The sequence below is a fragment of the Gymnodraco acuticeps genome, unplaced genomic scaffold, assembly GCF_902827175.1.
Source record: "Gymnodraco acuticeps unplaced genomic scaffold, fGymAcu1.1, whole genome shotgun sequence".
NCBI classification, from domain to species: Eukaryota; Metazoa; Chordata; class Actinopteri; order Perciformes; family Bathydraconidae; genus Gymnodraco; species Gymnodraco acuticeps.
This window is the reverse complement of record NW_022990295.1, coordinates 4,070,200-4,087,719: the sequence shown is the minus strand read 5'-3', so window position 1 is coordinate 4,087,719 and position 17,520 is coordinate 4,070,200. Positions and strand designations below refer to the sequence as shown.

The 17,520-nt window shown below is 45.1% G+C and overlaps 1 protein-coding gene across 1 annotated transcript in view; it reads left to right on the top strand.

Moving 5' to 3' along the window:
• Window positions 1-17,520, top strand: part of akt1 (v-akt murine thymoma viral oncogene homolog 1) — a 34,334-nt gene that overhangs the window by 4,248 nt on the left and 12,566 nt on the right. The window contains 2 exon segments of the mRNA XM_034222320.1: window positions 478-663; window positions 14,929-15,057. Of these exon segments, the coding sequence (XP_034078211.1) occupies window positions 618-663; window positions 14,929-15,057 (175 nt within the window). The 5' untranslated portion in view covers window positions 478-617.

Genomic DNA, 17,520 nt, shown 5'->3' with positions numbered 1-17,520 from the left:
TCAAACTGTTTAACAAGAGAGCCTTTAGATCATTTGGACAATCATTTTGCTATACCATGGGCTAAACCATCAAGGTCAACTGTTCACGCAACTTCAAAATAAGTTTGAAAACCCTTCATTCAGTCAGCCTGGGTTCAGAATTGTTTCATGCTATTATTTTCTGACTCACTGTTAAAAAAAAAAGAAGGAATATTTGTGTGAGAACAGCATGGAATTTTCCAGTAGGGGGGAGACTTCATTGTGAATGCCAAAAACCATACACAGATATTTGAACCTTGCAATGTTGCAGGTTCCACGTGAGAAAAGGACTGCGCTGTGCTTTTAGCATATCTTCCCTAACTGGGTCATAAAACACAAGGATCCTCTCAAACTCTGCCTCTCTTGTACTATGTTGACCTGAGGGTTAATATTCAGACGACAGAAAAAAAACGTTCACCTTGAAATGCGGCTAATTTTTACTCTTTTTTTTACTAAAAGGTATCCACCATTGAGAAGGCGGCTGTAAACCCCAAGACCTCGTCTCCAGGCTCCAGCAAAGAGCCCTGTGAAGAAAACTTGGGAAACAAAGCTGTGTCTCTCCCTGTGGGAAACCTGGATCCTCCACCCTGCCCACCAACATGACCAATGTGGTGATTGTCAAGGAGGGGTGGCTGCATAAAAGAGGTAAATGCACAGATACATCTATTCTTTGACTTTCATTTAATATCACTTTGTATGGCACCTCAAATGTGTTTGTTACCAGAATGAAATAAGATCATTTACCTAATTATCTATGGGCTATGGTTTCTTTTCAGTCCAAAAAGATATTGTATAGTCACCATCACCTCATGTACAAAACCAACTGTGCAACCTTGCAGCTTAACCAAGCCGGCAAAGAACACAAACTATGCAAAGACCATAAAATATGTTAAATATGCACATTTAAAAAAAATCCCTTGTTGATGCATTAAAACGGGTTTCAATGCACATGGCAGTTTCCACGTTCCAGTTTAACGTCTTAGTGTGTTGGGGCATAAATGGTGTAGTTTTTGAACAATTAGATGTTTTCCCTAATGGTTAAAATATCACAAATCGCATTACCTTCATTCTAGATTTGCAAGAGTTTAATGTAGTACACTATTCGCAGATGCATTATCTGAGTTCTTCAGTGCTGAACCATTGACATTGGTGCAAGGTGATTGATCACTGGGTGACTTTATTTAAACAGGCTGTAATCCAGATCTACTGTACAGAGCCATCCAGTGGCTGAGGCCCCAGCGGGACCCCTTTACTCTGACAGTGCTGTGTGGTGGCACGGCTCTGTGTCGGTCGTGAGTCCTGTTGTTTGGACGAAGAGGCATTCCTCACATACCTGCTGGCTTTGAGCAGCTTTATGTGTGCATACTCTATCTGCCTTCAAACTGCGGCCGCCTCACGGAGCCTGCTCCACCACCACCACCGGGGGGGCAAAATAGGATAAGGAACTTCTCCAAAACCACTGAAGGCTCCTGGGCCCAGTGCCAAAGAACCAGGCTTTTACTGGAAAAGGGGAAACCAAGACTCTGACTCAGGGGATAGGGTGATGGTGGCAGGTCACTCTGAGAGTTCCTGGGACTCTTGGGCGGGGGGGAACAGTGTGCTGCTGTGGTGATTTAGCCCACACCCCCCCCCTCCTCAAGGCTTGGGCTAAGAGCAGAACAGGCTGCTGTTTTAGGAAAGGGTCAGCCTGGTTCGGCTCAGTTGGTCTCAGTCAGGGAGGGAAACGTTGGGCTCTTTTAGTGTTTCTGTTAGAGTATCAATGTTTACAAAATATAGTTCTTCAAGTTAGATTTTTTAAATCCAAACCACAATCTATTGTAACTCATATTTTGTGTCTCGATACTTTAGGTGCAGGTTGTGTTTTTGAGTCTATCTGTAGGAATAAACAACAACAAGAAAGTTCCTTCTTTGGAAGGGAACATGTACATTTACTTTAGCTAGGCATGACCGCTAAAGGTGTCGTGTCATTCATTTTGTACATTTGTATACTCTTTCCGGGTTTTAGTTCCTTTTTCTTCATATTATTATTTGTGCAACAAAAAAGTGGCACAGATAAATCTTTCCAAACATTCATCAGTGCTGATAAGAATGGGAGATGTGAAATGAGGAGCTAGTTTAAAATATAAACACAAGAGTAGTCAAAAAGTTACAGGTAGAAAAACAATCAGGTTAGTTGGTAGTAGACACACACATAGACATACACACACACACACACACACACACACACACACACACAGTTGTAGCTGTGATACCCTTCAGGTAGTTACACACACACACACACACAGTTGTAGCCGTAATACCCTTCAGTTAGTTACACACACACACACACACACACACACACACACACACACTAAACAAACAACCCTTCAGGAATAGTGAGTTGCCATGCTGTCGCAGCCCAGCAGCTGTGTCCTGTGAAATGTCACCCAGAGCCTCTGTGTTTTGATTGGAGGGCGTCCACCTGCCTCCTTGACAGGAAGGCTTTTAGTGTCGCGTCACTGTCACGTAGTCTTTGCCCCAGAGCCACGGCACAGAAGGTGAACCTGCAGTAGCCCCCTGTCTCTCTGTCCATCACCTCAACCCCCACCCAGCCGCTATCATCCCAGTTTGCACCTTGAGTGGAGCTTTTTTGTGTGGTGGCGCCACCCAAGTGACTCACAACTCCATGTGGGCGTAATAATAAACGGCTTATACCGCTTCCAAGTGTGTTCAGCATGCTCATTACTCCCATGTGTGCACTCAAAACATCAATTTAATGTTTTACAAAAGATAGCCCTCCATATTTCCCGCAGCATGTTGTGTGTGTTCCATAGACACGCTCAAACCACATTGGTGTAAGAGGAGATACAGTTAACGTGTTTTCTTACAGTAATTCCTATTAAATGAAGCTAGTACACGAACAATGTATTTCATACTGGGCCAGTCACATGCACAGAGCACGTCAGCTGAACATATCACTCAGTCTCTCTCTTTGGGTCCTGTCTGATTAGTCGTGGTCAGCGTGTGTGTGTGTGTGTGTGTGTGTTAACCGTGTGGAGGCTCCTGATTGGGAGTAGAGCGAGCATTGTGCCATAGGGTTAACCCCCCCGGTAGAGCTAATCTCCCATGAGAGCTGCAGAATCTCAGCCTTGGAGTGCTCTGTGCTCGCTCAGTGAAATGATCTCATTCTGAAGGACACACCTTCATACTTTCTCCTTAAGCCTTGTGCTGCGATTGTGTACGCTGTGCAGGATGTGTTGTTGTGACTGTCCTGGTTGTCTGTTTTAGAAGGACGCATTTGGAATACAAGACAAAGCAGCTGTAGGATGGGAGGAGTGTGTACTTATGTCTGGACATGCATATGCAAATGAGTATGAATATATGGACAGTGCGAAGCATATTTATTCAGAAGGTATACTGCAAGCAGGACGTTCCCCCGGTGCCCTTATGCTCCGACCGCATCCCAAGTACAGGCTTTCGAAAACACTGTAACTTTGTTGTTACTATCATAACCAGTTGTTATGCGTCCCCAAATGGTATTTCTCTTTTAGGTTCTTCACAGAGTGCACCCACACACTTTGAATGTGCCTACGGCCTCTAGCGGCCACAGAGACCAAGCAGCATGTTATTTCTTTTTGCAAGTGTGTTTTTCCAAAGTTTCCATCAAAGCAGAGCATCATCAGACATCAAAGAGGCAGATTGTGGGTTCCCTAGTTTCCAGGGAAGTGCTGCGGCCAAGAACCCAGTGAAGCTCAACAGAACAGCGCTCGCTTGTCCTCCTCTCTTCCCTGGCCCTTGTTTGTTTGACTCATTTGCTCTCTGACAAGTATAAAGAGCCGGCCCCTTCGTTAGCCTAACGAAGGCCACAACAACTGTTGGATTTGGGTAGCACGCTCAGCTGGCTCCGGCTCAGGGGAGGGAGGGGAGGCAGAGGGCAAACCAGATAACGGGGGAAACATAAAGGGAGAGAGAGCGAGACAGAAGTTGAGCAGCATCTTTGTGATGTTCCCAGAGCATTGCTCAGTGACCCGGGCGGCCTCAGGAGAGCGATGGATGTTGTGTGTGACATGCCACAGAGACCCTCTCGCCGTTCAGTTCGGAGCTCATCAGCTGATTGGCTCCTATGCTGGTCATGCGGCTGAAGGACACCCATGAGCTGCTCCTCCAAGCGAGACCTTGTTGGTGGTCCAGCAAAGTGCATGAGACACAGAGTGGGACTGAGAGAGGGGGGGAGGGGGGGAAGAGAGGTGGAAAGCATGCATGAGTTTTGTGAAACACCAGACACAGTAGTTTGTGTAGATGAAAACATCTTTGATATCTGTGCGTTGTGCATCTGGAGAACAGGCATGGGACATTTCAGCCAGCGCTTTCCACATGAGTTGTAGTTTCCTCTCTGTATTAGTGATGTCAGTAAGGGAATGTGGTGTTTCCTGCACAGTGAAATGCTCTTCAAAGGAGCAGCCCCACCTGATTAAGAATGTCTCATGATGCTGCAATGCTGACGGACTCAGGACTTTGACCGGCTGCCAGCTCTGCTGCTGGGCTCACCCTGGCTCCTACACATCCCCTCATTATGGCTGTCATGGGCCACACACTGCTGCATCACTCACACACACACACACACACACACACACACACACACACACACACACACACACACACACACACACACACACACACACACACACACACACACACACACACATTACGTATGGCAGAACTCAAGCTTATCCAATTTTCAAATATCTTCACCTATTTTGTGGGGCTTTTAAACACAGCAAACAAGTTTCAAGTCCTCTCTAATGGCGCGTTTCCACTGCAGCGGGGTAGCCCCGTTTAAGCGTCCCTAAGCGTCCTCGCTCTGGCCTCGGGCTGCCTCGCTGGCCGGCCCAGGCTGTGGCGCATTTCCATTACAGTTTAGGACCTGGGCTAGCAACGCAGTGTAGGCGGGGCGATCAGCGTTTTGGCGGGCTTTTTGGGCGGAGCGACGCTGAGATAAAACTGCAGTGGCGTCATCTTCAATGCGACACAACTCACACACAACAATGGAGGATATGGAAGCGATCGTGTACTTGTTTCTTGGTGTGTGTTTTACATTTCTCGTTGTTCCGTCGAGCTCCCGCTGGATTTGATCATCCCCAATGAGATGAAGGAACGTCGTCACCTCCTCGGTCGACCACGGTGTGCTTTTCTTAGAAGTAGCCATTTTTGTAGCTCCTCCGTTTACAAAATGCTGTTTATAAAAATGCTGCAAGCTTGCTTCTAGATATATATGCGACGCTAGGGATGAACTCGCGCGCAATCTTGTGACGATTCTCTCTGACCAATCAGCAGTCGAGAGTGTTGACGTCACTAGTTCAGCCCTGGCCCTGGTCTGAGGGAACCACGATTTTATGAGGCCGGAAAAAGAGGGAAAAAGTACCCGCTAGCCGGTACTAGGCTATATGGAAACGCCACCAAAAACCGGCCTGGCCGCTTGAGGACGGTTAAGGACGCTTAAACGGGGCTACCCGCTGCAGTGGAAACGCGCCATAAGTGGTCCAAAAAGGTTTGTCATATTGCAGCTTTTTGATAATATGCATCAATGCTACTTTTATCAAATACACAATGATGTAGTGCTTTACTACTCAATTTTAGCAATGCGATTGCATTATAGTTAAAAAAGTTTTACTCATGATTAAACTTTTGTATATCTTCTGTTGTAAGTACAAATAGAGAAAGGCTTCTGTCTTCTGAACACTGTCACTGATAGACAACCACTAAACATTAGATAACTGATTAAGTATCTACAGAAAGCTTCAACCTACTTAAGTTACTAAACTCCATTTAGCCGACGTTTCATCAGAGCATGCGTTTATTTATTATTCTCATTTTAACACTTCAAAAGTTTTTATTATAAGATATACAAAACTGAAAAAGAAGAACTTTTTTGATTCTCTCTTTGCATCTAGATATATAGTGAACACTGACCAATATTTAACAATTTAACATCTAAACTGCTTTAAGATCATTTAAAAGAGTTCAGATAAAGGCATGATAGTAAAGATTTAACAGTCTTTTTAACAGGTTTTTTGTATCATTGCACTTGCCTCTTCAAATACATATTATATAAACACTCATGAAAGGGCAATGTGTGTAGGGATTTTTTTCAGGGGGAAAACTGAGTAAACTGAGGGATATAATTATGTGACGACATGTCATTTAATGGTTTTACTTATTTAGAAATCATAACTTTAAAATAAAAAACTTAACAACCGATATCTCCAACTTTGGTAGTTAAATACTCAGACGGTTGATCACCAGCAGTGGAGGATGAAGTGCCAGGCCGGTGTCAGAGTGGATACCCTGTGGGCGGGGTCCAGCGGCAGAGGGTCTCACACCGGGGAACCGGCGCGCTGGCCGGGTGTCTGGCCGTCAGCGCTCTGGGTAATGGGAAGCAGTCTTCCTGCTAAATGTGGTGGAGAGAAGTAAATTACTAGGGTGCAGCTGTCGGCACACAGGCTGGCTGGCATGGTGGGGGGGACCAGGAGGCTGGGGGGGGGGGCACCTCCAAACCCGCTGTGTGCTTACTTTGCTGTGCAGAGTCCGCCTGCGCGCCACAACTGTGGTGCTCGGCAGCGCACTCCATCTCCATTACCCTCTTCCCCTTTTTGTCTCTGTCCTTCCTCTTGTTCTCTTCCTTTCTTACACCCACATTCTTCCTCTTCTCCTTGTCTCTTTTAACTCCCCTCTTTTCTCTCTGCCCCTCTCTAACCCCCCAACCGGCTCACCCCCTTCTTGGTCCTCCCCTACTTCCAGCGCACACTCCTCACCCACAGCCCCATCCTGTTGCTAGGATAATGACCCTGCTGACAACTCAGACCCATGGCGGAAGCGGCTATGGACCAGCGAAAAAGCTCCCAGTCTCCGACATCAATCACACCACTGGCACCGCTCTCCAGTTTGGGGAGGGTAGGGGAGACGCGGAGATAAAGGGGATGCTCAGCTGTCTCCACACTAAGGCTTGACTGTATGCTCAGATATGCCCCTATATCCTCCACATCAGCTGATTGTGATACTTAGAGAATACAATAGTTATTCAGAGGCCATAAAAAAAGGTTTATCATTCTTTTAGAAGGAAGTTGACAGTTTTTCACAGCTGGATACTACCTGGACCCTCTGGAGTATCCCTGGTTATCCGGGGGGTGTTTGATCTTCCACTGGTCATTGAGAGTTCATTGGCAGTAATTTGCTCTAAATGATGTGTGTTTATTTATTTGCCGTGCAGTAACCCAGTTAACTAATCCATGGACTGCTTGTTTACCCAGGGAGAGGGGGCACATCTCAGCCCCAGTGTGGCAGGGGGGAACTTCCCACAGTGTCTCTATGGTAATCAGCAGGTGTCACTCACCACGGAGAAGAAGTGAGGGCTTTCTTACGAGCGTGAGAAAGAGAGGCAGCCTCCATCGCACCCCCCACCCCCATCCTTCATGCTTTTTTTTCCTGTTGGGGTAGCAGCGGCAACCGCGGTGACAGAGAGAAAGAGAGAGGGATAAGGGGAAGAGACAGAGAGGGCCACATTGGAGGCCAGGGTGGCCCTTCCCCGCAACCTGTTGATGCTGCTGCCAAAGCCCTGGCAATGGAGTCCCCCATCCAGCTGCATGGGAGAGTGAGGGGCCAACAAAAGAGGTTTCGAGAGGAGGGGGATGTCAGAAAGACATAAAGAGAAGGGGGGGGAAATGTGGGAGGCCAAACTCCTGGACAGTTTGGGATGGCATGTGAGCCTAGTGCTGCCTTATATGGTCATAGCAAGAGGGGCAAATGGGTGTCCAGGCTGCACGAGGAGACCAGCTCGGAGCTCTGCGGATGGTGTGGGGCGAAGTTTTCTGGTTGCCGGGGCTCAGTGGTGACCCCTGCATCAGGGAGCCCCCCTCTCCTCTGGAGCAGGCGGCCCGTGGCTCATTGAGATGCAGGGCACAGGGTGGCAGGCCGCAGCTGCAGCCTACAGGCACAACCCGGCAGAAAAGGGCCGAAGGGATGGCGGGGGCGGCTGAGGAAAAACCAACAAAAGGCGCAGCCCGCTTCCCCCCTCCTCCCTTGCTTTGGAGTTCTAATTCCCTAATCCTCAACCTCCGCCTACCCCCACTTCTCATCCGATTCTCACCACTCAAACACATACACATTCACAGTTCATGCAGTTACCACTGGCTCTCCCATCCCCAAGCCATGAATGGCCAGACGGGGACAAAACCCAACAGCAGCCCCCTCAGGAAGTCCAACCACTGGGTGTGGGCACTGAGGAGCATTTTGTCCGACCCGCTCTCGGGTGTGGTGTGTGTGTGTGTGTGTGTGTGTGTGTGTGTGTGTGTGTGTGTGTGTGGTGTGTGTGTGTGTGTGTGTGTGTGTGTGTGTGTGTGTGTGTGTGTGTGTGTGTGTGTGTGTGTGTGTGTGTGTGTGTGTGGGTGTGTGTGTGTGTGTGTTGTGTGTGTGTGTGTGTGTGTGTGTGTGTGTGTGTGTGTGTGTGTGTGTGTGTGTGTGTGTGTGTGATGTGTGTGTGTGGTGTGTGTGTGTGTGTGTGTGTGTGTGTGTGTGTGTGTGGTGTTGTGTGTGTGGTGTGTGTGTGTGTGTGTGTGTGTGTGTGTGTGTGTGTGTGTGTGTGTGTGTGTGTGTGTGTGTGTGTGTGCTGTGGTGTGTGTGTGTGTGTGTGTGTGTGTGTGTGTGTGTGTGTGTGTGGAGAACAGAGGAGAGCAGGGGATGACGTGCAACAGAGCTGTTAGTTTGGACACATTGTTAGAACACTGCGGCCTCTCCTTTTGGGGGCCGCACGATGAATGCTGCATGATGTGTCTTATTAAAAGCCAACAAGCCACAGCAGCTGGGACTTCAACATTCCTGTCAGTGTCACTTAGAGACGGCAGACCAGGACGCTCCTCGGAAACAGCCACTAACCCCTGTCACTCATTCTCTCCCCCTTCTGTCTAAAGCCTTCCACATGTTTTCCTTTTATTTATTGACCCCTGAATGAGCCTGCCTGGCCATCCCTTACTGTTAAGGCCTCTCAAGCAAAGTTGACTTGCAAATGTCTACAGAGCTGCAAGAAACCATGAATTATAATCCCAGTGAGTGCGTTTTCCTTGCAGATCCTCGAATCAGGGGAAACTCTTTTAAATGTGTTAAATTGCAACCAATCTTGTGATTATTTCAACATCTGGAATAGAATGATTCACTATGGTTAGATTGTAAAATATGTTTATGAGATGTCCTTGCTTTCAAGGTAAACTATGTAGGGGTCATTTTTCAGCTCACAAACTAAAATGCATTGCATAAGCCTCGAATGCAATGCTCCACCATGTACAGCTGTGGCCCTACCTTGTTGTGTGTGTTTGGTGTATAGAGGGTGTGGCGGTGGCAGGCTGGAGCTGTCCACACACGAGGCCATGCAGCAGTTGGCAAATAAAGATGAATTCTGTTGTGTTTGGCAGCGGTTCTCCGTTCATTATTTTCCACTTTGCCCAGCGCGCATCCCAGACCTCAGCAGCTGCTTGTCATGTAAAGACACTCTATCAGGCCCTGACAGCTCCTCCCATGCACACACACACGTACGCATGGCTCATACACACTTCACTTGAGCTCACCCCCCTCACTCACAGTCCTACATATGTGGGGAACATATGTAGTGATCTGTCTCACTACCACTCCGCTCAGCACAACTCTTTGCACACTGCGTAGCTTTCTCATCCCCTCTAGTTCTCTCATCTTTCATCTGGTGTCAAAACCCTTCCCCTAATTTGGCGGAGTTTAGCCACATGTCTGCTGTCACACTTGACTTTTATTAGCACTTCATTTAGTGGATTTCCTCACATTTAAAGTGTGTCTCAGTTACAGTGAGACCTTACACATGAAGAAGGTTGATCTTATCTAGGTTGTGGTCAGTCTTGTCTGTTGGCCAGTTTCCTGTTTTGGAGAACATGTTGACATCAAAAGGGTTTAGTTTACATCAGTGATGAAGAGCTGACTTAAAAGCAGAAGGCTGTGTTGTTACGAGGTCCATTGTCTTCTGTCTGCGCCGTGTCTCTCACTGTACACAGGATGTAATCTGCAGAGCATTGAGGTCAAGTCATTTTGAGTATTGACGGCAGATTGGTCTTTAATTAATATGTTGGTGTATATTACAGAAGTTTCCACATTTACTCTCCCAACAGCTGTCAGTTTCACTTTCTCGTCATGTCGGCACTGAAGAAAGGCCACAGTGTGGAAAGTAGAACTGAATTAAAGTAGAAGGGGAAATGGGTGTAAATAGGAAGCTGACAAGGGTCATCTTTGTTGTTTATGCTCTGAGGGCAGACTGTTTGCGGGGGGTGTTGCGCTGCAGAGTGGTGGAGTCACACACACAGACACACACAAACAACCGGATATAGCCGCTTCCACTGTTGTCATGTGACACAGTCTGTGGTCACAGAGGAGGAAGTCGCCGTGTCCTCCTGTCTAGAAAGAGCCTGTCTTAAGTAAGGGTGTGCAATGCAGATGTGGAGTTACTTCCCATCTCTGTGACCATCTTTGAAACATGTGTGTAGAAAAAGATAACAAAAGTCTCACACAAATAATTTATTTACATCCACCTGAGAAAAGTGTGATTTGCATTATCATATTGGCTGTTTTCTTAACCCATGAAGGGATATGATCTGGAGTTTTACATTCCTTGCACCACACGCTTGAAGATCTTTTCTTTGTTTTGTGTTGCCTTTCCCCCGTGACCATGCAGACTTATCATAATGTCCTAAATATTGCAGTAAGTTGTTTAGAGACTCTAGTGCAGGGGTGTCAAACTCAATTTCATCGCGGGCCACATTCGCATTATGGTTGCACTCAAAGGGCCGGTTGTAACTTCAAGACTATATAAAAATACATATATAAATATTTAATATATAAAATAATGTGTTTATAATATAAATTCCGTTATTGCCTCTGCATTGGATTATTATCGGATAGGGTAATAACTTCATAATTAACTACGTCTGAAAGCAGAAGTCTCTTCAGTGAGAATGTCACAAAATAATTTAAACAGAAAAGCTAAATTCTGGGAAAAAAAGAAGAAGTGGACATTTGGAAAAAAAAGTAACATTTTAAAGAAACAAAGTGAAATTCTGAGAAAAAAGTCCAATTTGAGATGCATTGTGGGACATGTAGTTTATGGGCAACGTGCTTCTGTAAAGCGGCATGTAACCGTATAATAAACGTATTATATTTTTTGCAAGCTCTTGTGGGGCCGCATGAAGTGAAGTCACGGGCCGGATTTGGCCCCCGGGCCTTGAGTTTGACACCCCTGCTCTAGTGACTGAGAATGGTAAGCTGACATTGTCATCTTTCCCGACACCCATGTGACCGAGGCCACCTCAGTGTGGGAGAATGTGGAGCTGACACACACCGTGCCATGCGCTGCTGCGTCACGTATGACCACCCATGCTACTTCTGGTGGGTGCTGTGCGTCACTGAAGCTGGCTGGAGAAGCTCAGAGCCTTCCAAACTGGATGTTGTTGTAATCTGTTAAATACAAATACCTTTCGCTGCTCACTCACGGAGCGGTGTACACAGACAAATGTATTTGCACACAAGCACATGAATGCGTACACATAAACACATGTCTCTGCCCATCAGGATCCGAATGCTATAAGGTCATCACTCAGCTGGAAGTGGTTTGCTGCATTCCTGCTGCCAAACCAAAACTTCTAAACTAAAAGTCCCAACATTGAGATGTACCTTCGTCTGGTGTCAGGGTGTCAGGGTGTCAGGTAGGGGGCTCATTATGCTGCCTCTGCATTGTGCACATGCTGTCCTCACTGTGGGCTGGCATGGACTATGGCTGGGGGATATGGGTCAGCCAAAACTGACCACAGAACAGGGTGCCAGCTGGGGCCCATCTGAGGCAAACATGGATCGGTGCTGAAGGCTCAGGGGACTTTCTGGCCACAAATGATTTCTATGTTGATCGCCATCTGCGAGGCTATTGGTTTACCTCGCAGATGATACTAACATGGCTACGTGCAATCTTAAATTGCACCTCTTCTGCGCTTTGAATATTTAGATTTTATGCTGAAGTAAGGTAGTCTGTTTCTCCTGAAGGACTGTGATAGATAACACTCTGCAGGAGGATTCTCTGGAGACCTGCGTGCATGCGTGGGTGACTGATGTGGAAGTTGATTGGTGAGGCCTGCAGTTTAAAACAGACAAACGACCCTGTAATTGTGTCGCATTCAAACAGACACGAGTGAAGTCCACCACCAAACAGACTTTTGCCGCTGTGTATTCTAATTAGGACGATACATGTAGTAAGAGTGGCTTTATTGGGAGGCGGCAAGAATGGCAACCTGAAGTAAAGCTAATTTCTAAATGAGCTGTGTTTGCCGTGAAAACACCTACTCTGCAGAAAACCAGATAAAAAAACTTCTCCTATGCCATGATGAAAAATGTAATAACATATTGGACATCTGCTGTGGATTTAACACTTAAAGTACGCTGTGCTCTGGGGCAGATGTTTTCCTCGGCTGTGCTGATTTCCGTCACCAACTTGCCAGCGGCAGTAAATCAGGTGTTTTTACACATGGATGTTTGTTTTGGGGTTGATGGTGTGATGCTCTGCTGGAAGTTGCCTGCTTTACAAGGCTTCATCCTGCTGTATGTGGTCGACTAGAATGACTGTGCTCTTCTAAAGCGTGCTTTCCCTTTCCTCTACACCTTTTACGCTGACAGAGAAAAGCCATTTGGAAAATGTCCAATTAATGGTTGCAAGGGGTCCTAAAGAGTACGGTGAAATTCTAAGGGGAGTTCAGCTTGGGTATTCTTGAATTTAAGAACATTTTTAATATTAAAATGTAGATTTTACTATTAAAGTGAATGTATTTTTGTTTTATTCCGAGTGAAATACACGATACCTGTTTAAGTGAACAGTATATCCACTTGGAACTGCTTGTCATTGATTTGTAACCTATACTGCATTCAGCCGATCATTTGCCAGAATCCAATTAAACGGTGTTTCCGTATAATGACTGAAAGCACATCCTTCCATCACATGTGCATCTCATAGTACTGGACTGTCTGAGCTGAAGGACTGATTGATTATATTCATGTATTTATTTGGCAGATTCAATTAATGTTGTCTTCCTATGATATGGTAAGAGGTGTGTTTCTATCTGCATACAGCCCTGAGCGAATAATCCCCGTATTTCTATTTTACTCCCGTTATTCCCCATAAATTCACCATCGATCCCCATGGAAGGTTCCAACTTGAATATTTGCAGAATTCTGCGAGTTTGCCGCTCATGTCATCACTTTCTACTTTATTTAAGAGATAGTCCATCATTTTGAGGTGTCAAAAGTGGCAACTCTTGAAAGTGATGTTCAGCCGGTCTTGTGACTTGTTGTCTTTTCCTTTTTAGATATTTTCTAAGGATGTACACTAATCAGAGGAGACACTTTAGGCTGCTGTTTGATCTGTACCGTCTCACACATGATCTGTCATCATGTGTGGCTTTGAAGGAGGGTAACAGAAGCTCATATTGACAAATCTCCTACCTCTCCCTTACAGACACACACACACTTCTGTGTTAGAGGAAATGGGGCAATTAAGGACAGCTTGCTACGACTCTGCATGGGGTTAATATGTGGCTCCGTAATTAAAAATAAATTACACTTTTCCTGTATAAATATTCAACTCCCTCTCCACTTTGTGCCACTGCCTTGTTATAGTATGTAAGCTATTTTCTTTCCCCGTCTGCACAACATCTGGCACGACATTTCCTGAAGCATCACCAGAATAAATTGAGTTTTGTCTGCCTACCAGAGATTCATTTGTGTGATGTTAGTGTGTCTAAGTGAATGGGATGCACATGCATGGCTTGAGGTTATGGGTGTTGTCCAAAAAATTGAAATTGTGGAAAGTTTTATTTGAAAATCAAATGGAGGCTTTGGCAAACATGATGCTTGTGTTACAAAATGATTGATAGGGAAGAGACAGTGGTTGAGAGTGGATGTGGTCTATAACGATTAACTAAAATACTTCTCTAAAAGATTATAAACGCAAAGGGGAATTTCACAGACTACTACTACTACTACTGCTTGATATGAGATGGAAATAGTTCTGTAAAGACTTTGGGACCGCGTCAAAAGTCATTTTGAGGCGGTGTTTGTGAGGGCTACAAGTAAAAACACCCACATTTCCAACTGATCTGTTGAAACTTGCATTTTGGGTAAATTAGGTCCAAAGTTTTGACAATAAAGAACAATGTGTGGAATAAACAGTTGTCCCTGGGTGTGGTGCATTTGATTTTGATACTTGTTTCAAACTTTCCTCCTTGTTTTAAACTTGCCATCTAAAGGCCAACAGTGTTCTGGGAGTACAGTGCTAAATCAGTGGAGCACTCCTACGGGTACAAGACAATAACTGGAGGTTTTTCTTTTGTCTCAGGTAGACTAAGTAGACTTTTTTAACAAGTCAAAACACCCATATTTTACCGTGCCACTGCCAGTTAAAGGAAATGATCGGAGGATAGAGCAAGTTTTTGGACCGTTTTTAATGCAAGTTATCGCTGGAAAGGGGACAGACAGGGCTGAGGAAAGGGTCCTGACTCCTACTAAAACCGCCATTTGTCCTGCAGCTGACCTACACTCAAAGAAAAACGGTGACAAGGTGGTAATTTTTTTCAGGTGACACTAGTGAACAGCATAGTAATTACTTCCAGGAAACGGGTTGCACCTCTTTGATTTAAAACAGAAAAAGAAAGGACATCCCTGTGCTGTCATTAATCATGAAACCACAATGTTAACAAAATAGTTTTGCATTTGTTAGCATTTTATTAATGTGAAATAATGTGATGTTTCTGAAAAACACTATTGCTTTGTCACACTTGGATTTGATCTCGTCTCTTATAACAATTTCAATCTATTTTTTCATATCAGGAGAATACATCAAGACCTGGAGGCCGAGGTATTTTCTCCTGAAGAGTGATGGTACATTCATTGGCTACAAAGAGCGACCGCAAGATGTTGACCAGCTGGAAACCCCCTTAAATAACTTCTCTGTCGCACGTGAGTATCTGCTTCAGAGAAACCACTGCATTTTTTCCCTCTGTTTCTTGGCAGCTGGGTTTTACCCTCCTTTTGTTTGCTGCCTTCTTGTTTTTACTTGCATTTTTGTAACAAATATGTTTGCATGCTTCTCTATCCAACTCTGAAAAGTCATTATTAACAGAACAAAACACCCCAAATAAATTGTGCCCAAGTGCCTGTGATGTAAAATGAAAGTGAGAAGGAAAAATACGTGTTCACACGTAAAAGTCCTGCATTCAAAATCTTACTTTAGTAAAAGTACAAAAGTATTGGCATAACATAGTAATACAAAAACTAAAAGTACCTATTTGGCTTAATGTAATTTCAGAAACATGAGATTACTGGATTATTATTATTATTGATGCATTCATATGTTCATCACAGCTGGTAAAGGTGCAGTTAATTTAATAACTTTATATACTGCTTCTTGATATCTTAAACTATAATTATGTATCATAGTTTATGTATTAGTTTTATTATATTTTGTCTAAATCTGTTAAGTAACTCATATTGTCAAATAAATGCAGTAAAGTCAAAAGTAAAATATTAGCTTCTAAAATGTAGTGGAGTAGAATTATAAAGTAGCATAAAATGGAATAAAAAATACATTACACCACTCCTTGGTTGTGAACAGAGACATTAGCACGTTAGGCTGTATGATGTTAATGGCTTCACTGCAAGTTTCTTTCAATTGGGGCGTCGCTCCAGGGCAAACCAAGCGAGCGTGTGTGCAAGATGTCTGACTCCTGACGTTAATACATCAAATGCCATTCCTCCTCTCTGTGTGTGTCTCTCACAAACCCTTAGTTTTTATAAAAACCGCGACAAAAAAGAAAAAATGCCCAGAGCAGCCGAGCCCTCTCCATCTTCACATCGGAGAAAGTTGCTGTGATAAACTGAGCAGATGACTGAACACAGCAATTAGACAGCATACTGTTTGTTTAACTAAATGTTTCCTCCCGACACTCTTGAGTTATCATGGCTATTAGCCGCCTGATTTTGAGTATTTATCTGCGCGCCGCTCTGAGGCTCTGTCTCCATCAGCGGTAGCTTTGGTTTTTGTCACCACGGCGACCCAGCCACAGAGGACACATGGTGCGGCGCTGCTGCAGCTGGATTACATACTCAGCCTGATGGAGCCATGTTGGATCTCAGTGGTGGTCCACTCCCCTGTCCTCCATCTATCAGACAGAGGCCATTTTGTGTCACGTTTTGACATATTTGCTGACATGTTTCATTTGGGAACAGATGTTAATGTGAAGGAGGTGCAGATGGAAATCTTAGAATTCAGTTATTATACTGTGGTGAGTAATTGTTTTGAAAACCGCTTACAAGACAATAATTTGCCTAAAAAGTGAGACAATTGAGCGAAACGGGGGGAAAGTATGTGTTGAGCTGCTTTTTTAAGAAATCGTTGGCAAGTTATGAAAGATTTGTCTGTTCAAACATGACATCAGTTTCTGGTTTCAGCTTCCCTTTTTATTTTGTTCAGGTTAAAATGATATTCCTTGGTTCTGCAATGTTTGGAGAGCACAAGAACTTGAACGCAAGAAGAAGTCACCATTTTCAGGGTTTTCTATAATATAGACCAGGGGTGGGGAACCTCCGGCCCCCGGGCCGTATACGGCCCGCGAGACCATTTGGTGTGGCCCTCGAGGTAATTTATAAACACACGCAAAAAAGAAAAAAATTAAAGAAATCTAGACCGCAAAATAATTAAACAAGTGAGTGCCTGTTTTTCCTGGCCACGGTCAGGGTCCTTGAACACAACACAAGCCTAATGTGTCATCACGTGGTATATGTCTCGTCTGACAGGGGTGTAGTTCTGACGGAGAGCAGTGAGCACCAGAACGCCGCTCCGCTCCGGCACTTCCAAAAATGTCAGTAGCCATAAGGAGCCGTACACATGCTGCAGTTTTTGCGTGGCTGTGGCCCGTCCACACAGCAGCTTTTGGCGATTTGTCCACCGCTTCCAGCGCGTCTCCGCCCATTGACTTTGAATGGGGATGACGTCACTTTCCCTCGCTTGTCGCCGAACTGCATTGTGGGGGGGCGAGGCGAAGATTTCCAGGATTTCCAGGATTCCAAAGTTGAACATTGTTCAACTTTTGAGGCTGAGCTGGAAGCGACAGCCAATCAGATCCGTTTATGCAAATCTGACAGTTCAAGCGCTAGCCAATCAAACCGCGTGCAAGCTGGGAGAACGAGACCCGCAGTTCATTTCTATATTCCACAAAAATGGAGGAGAAGTTAGTTATTGCGGTAGCAAATCACCCGGTTATTTATGACCAGTCCCTATTTACTTACCGGGATACAAACCGGAGGAACCAGGCATGGAGGGAGGTGGGGGAAACTGGTAGGTTTTCGCTCGTTTGGGGATTTTATATCCAGTTTACTTCGTTGCTAGTTTACTTCGTTGCTAGCAAGCATAGACAGTATCAT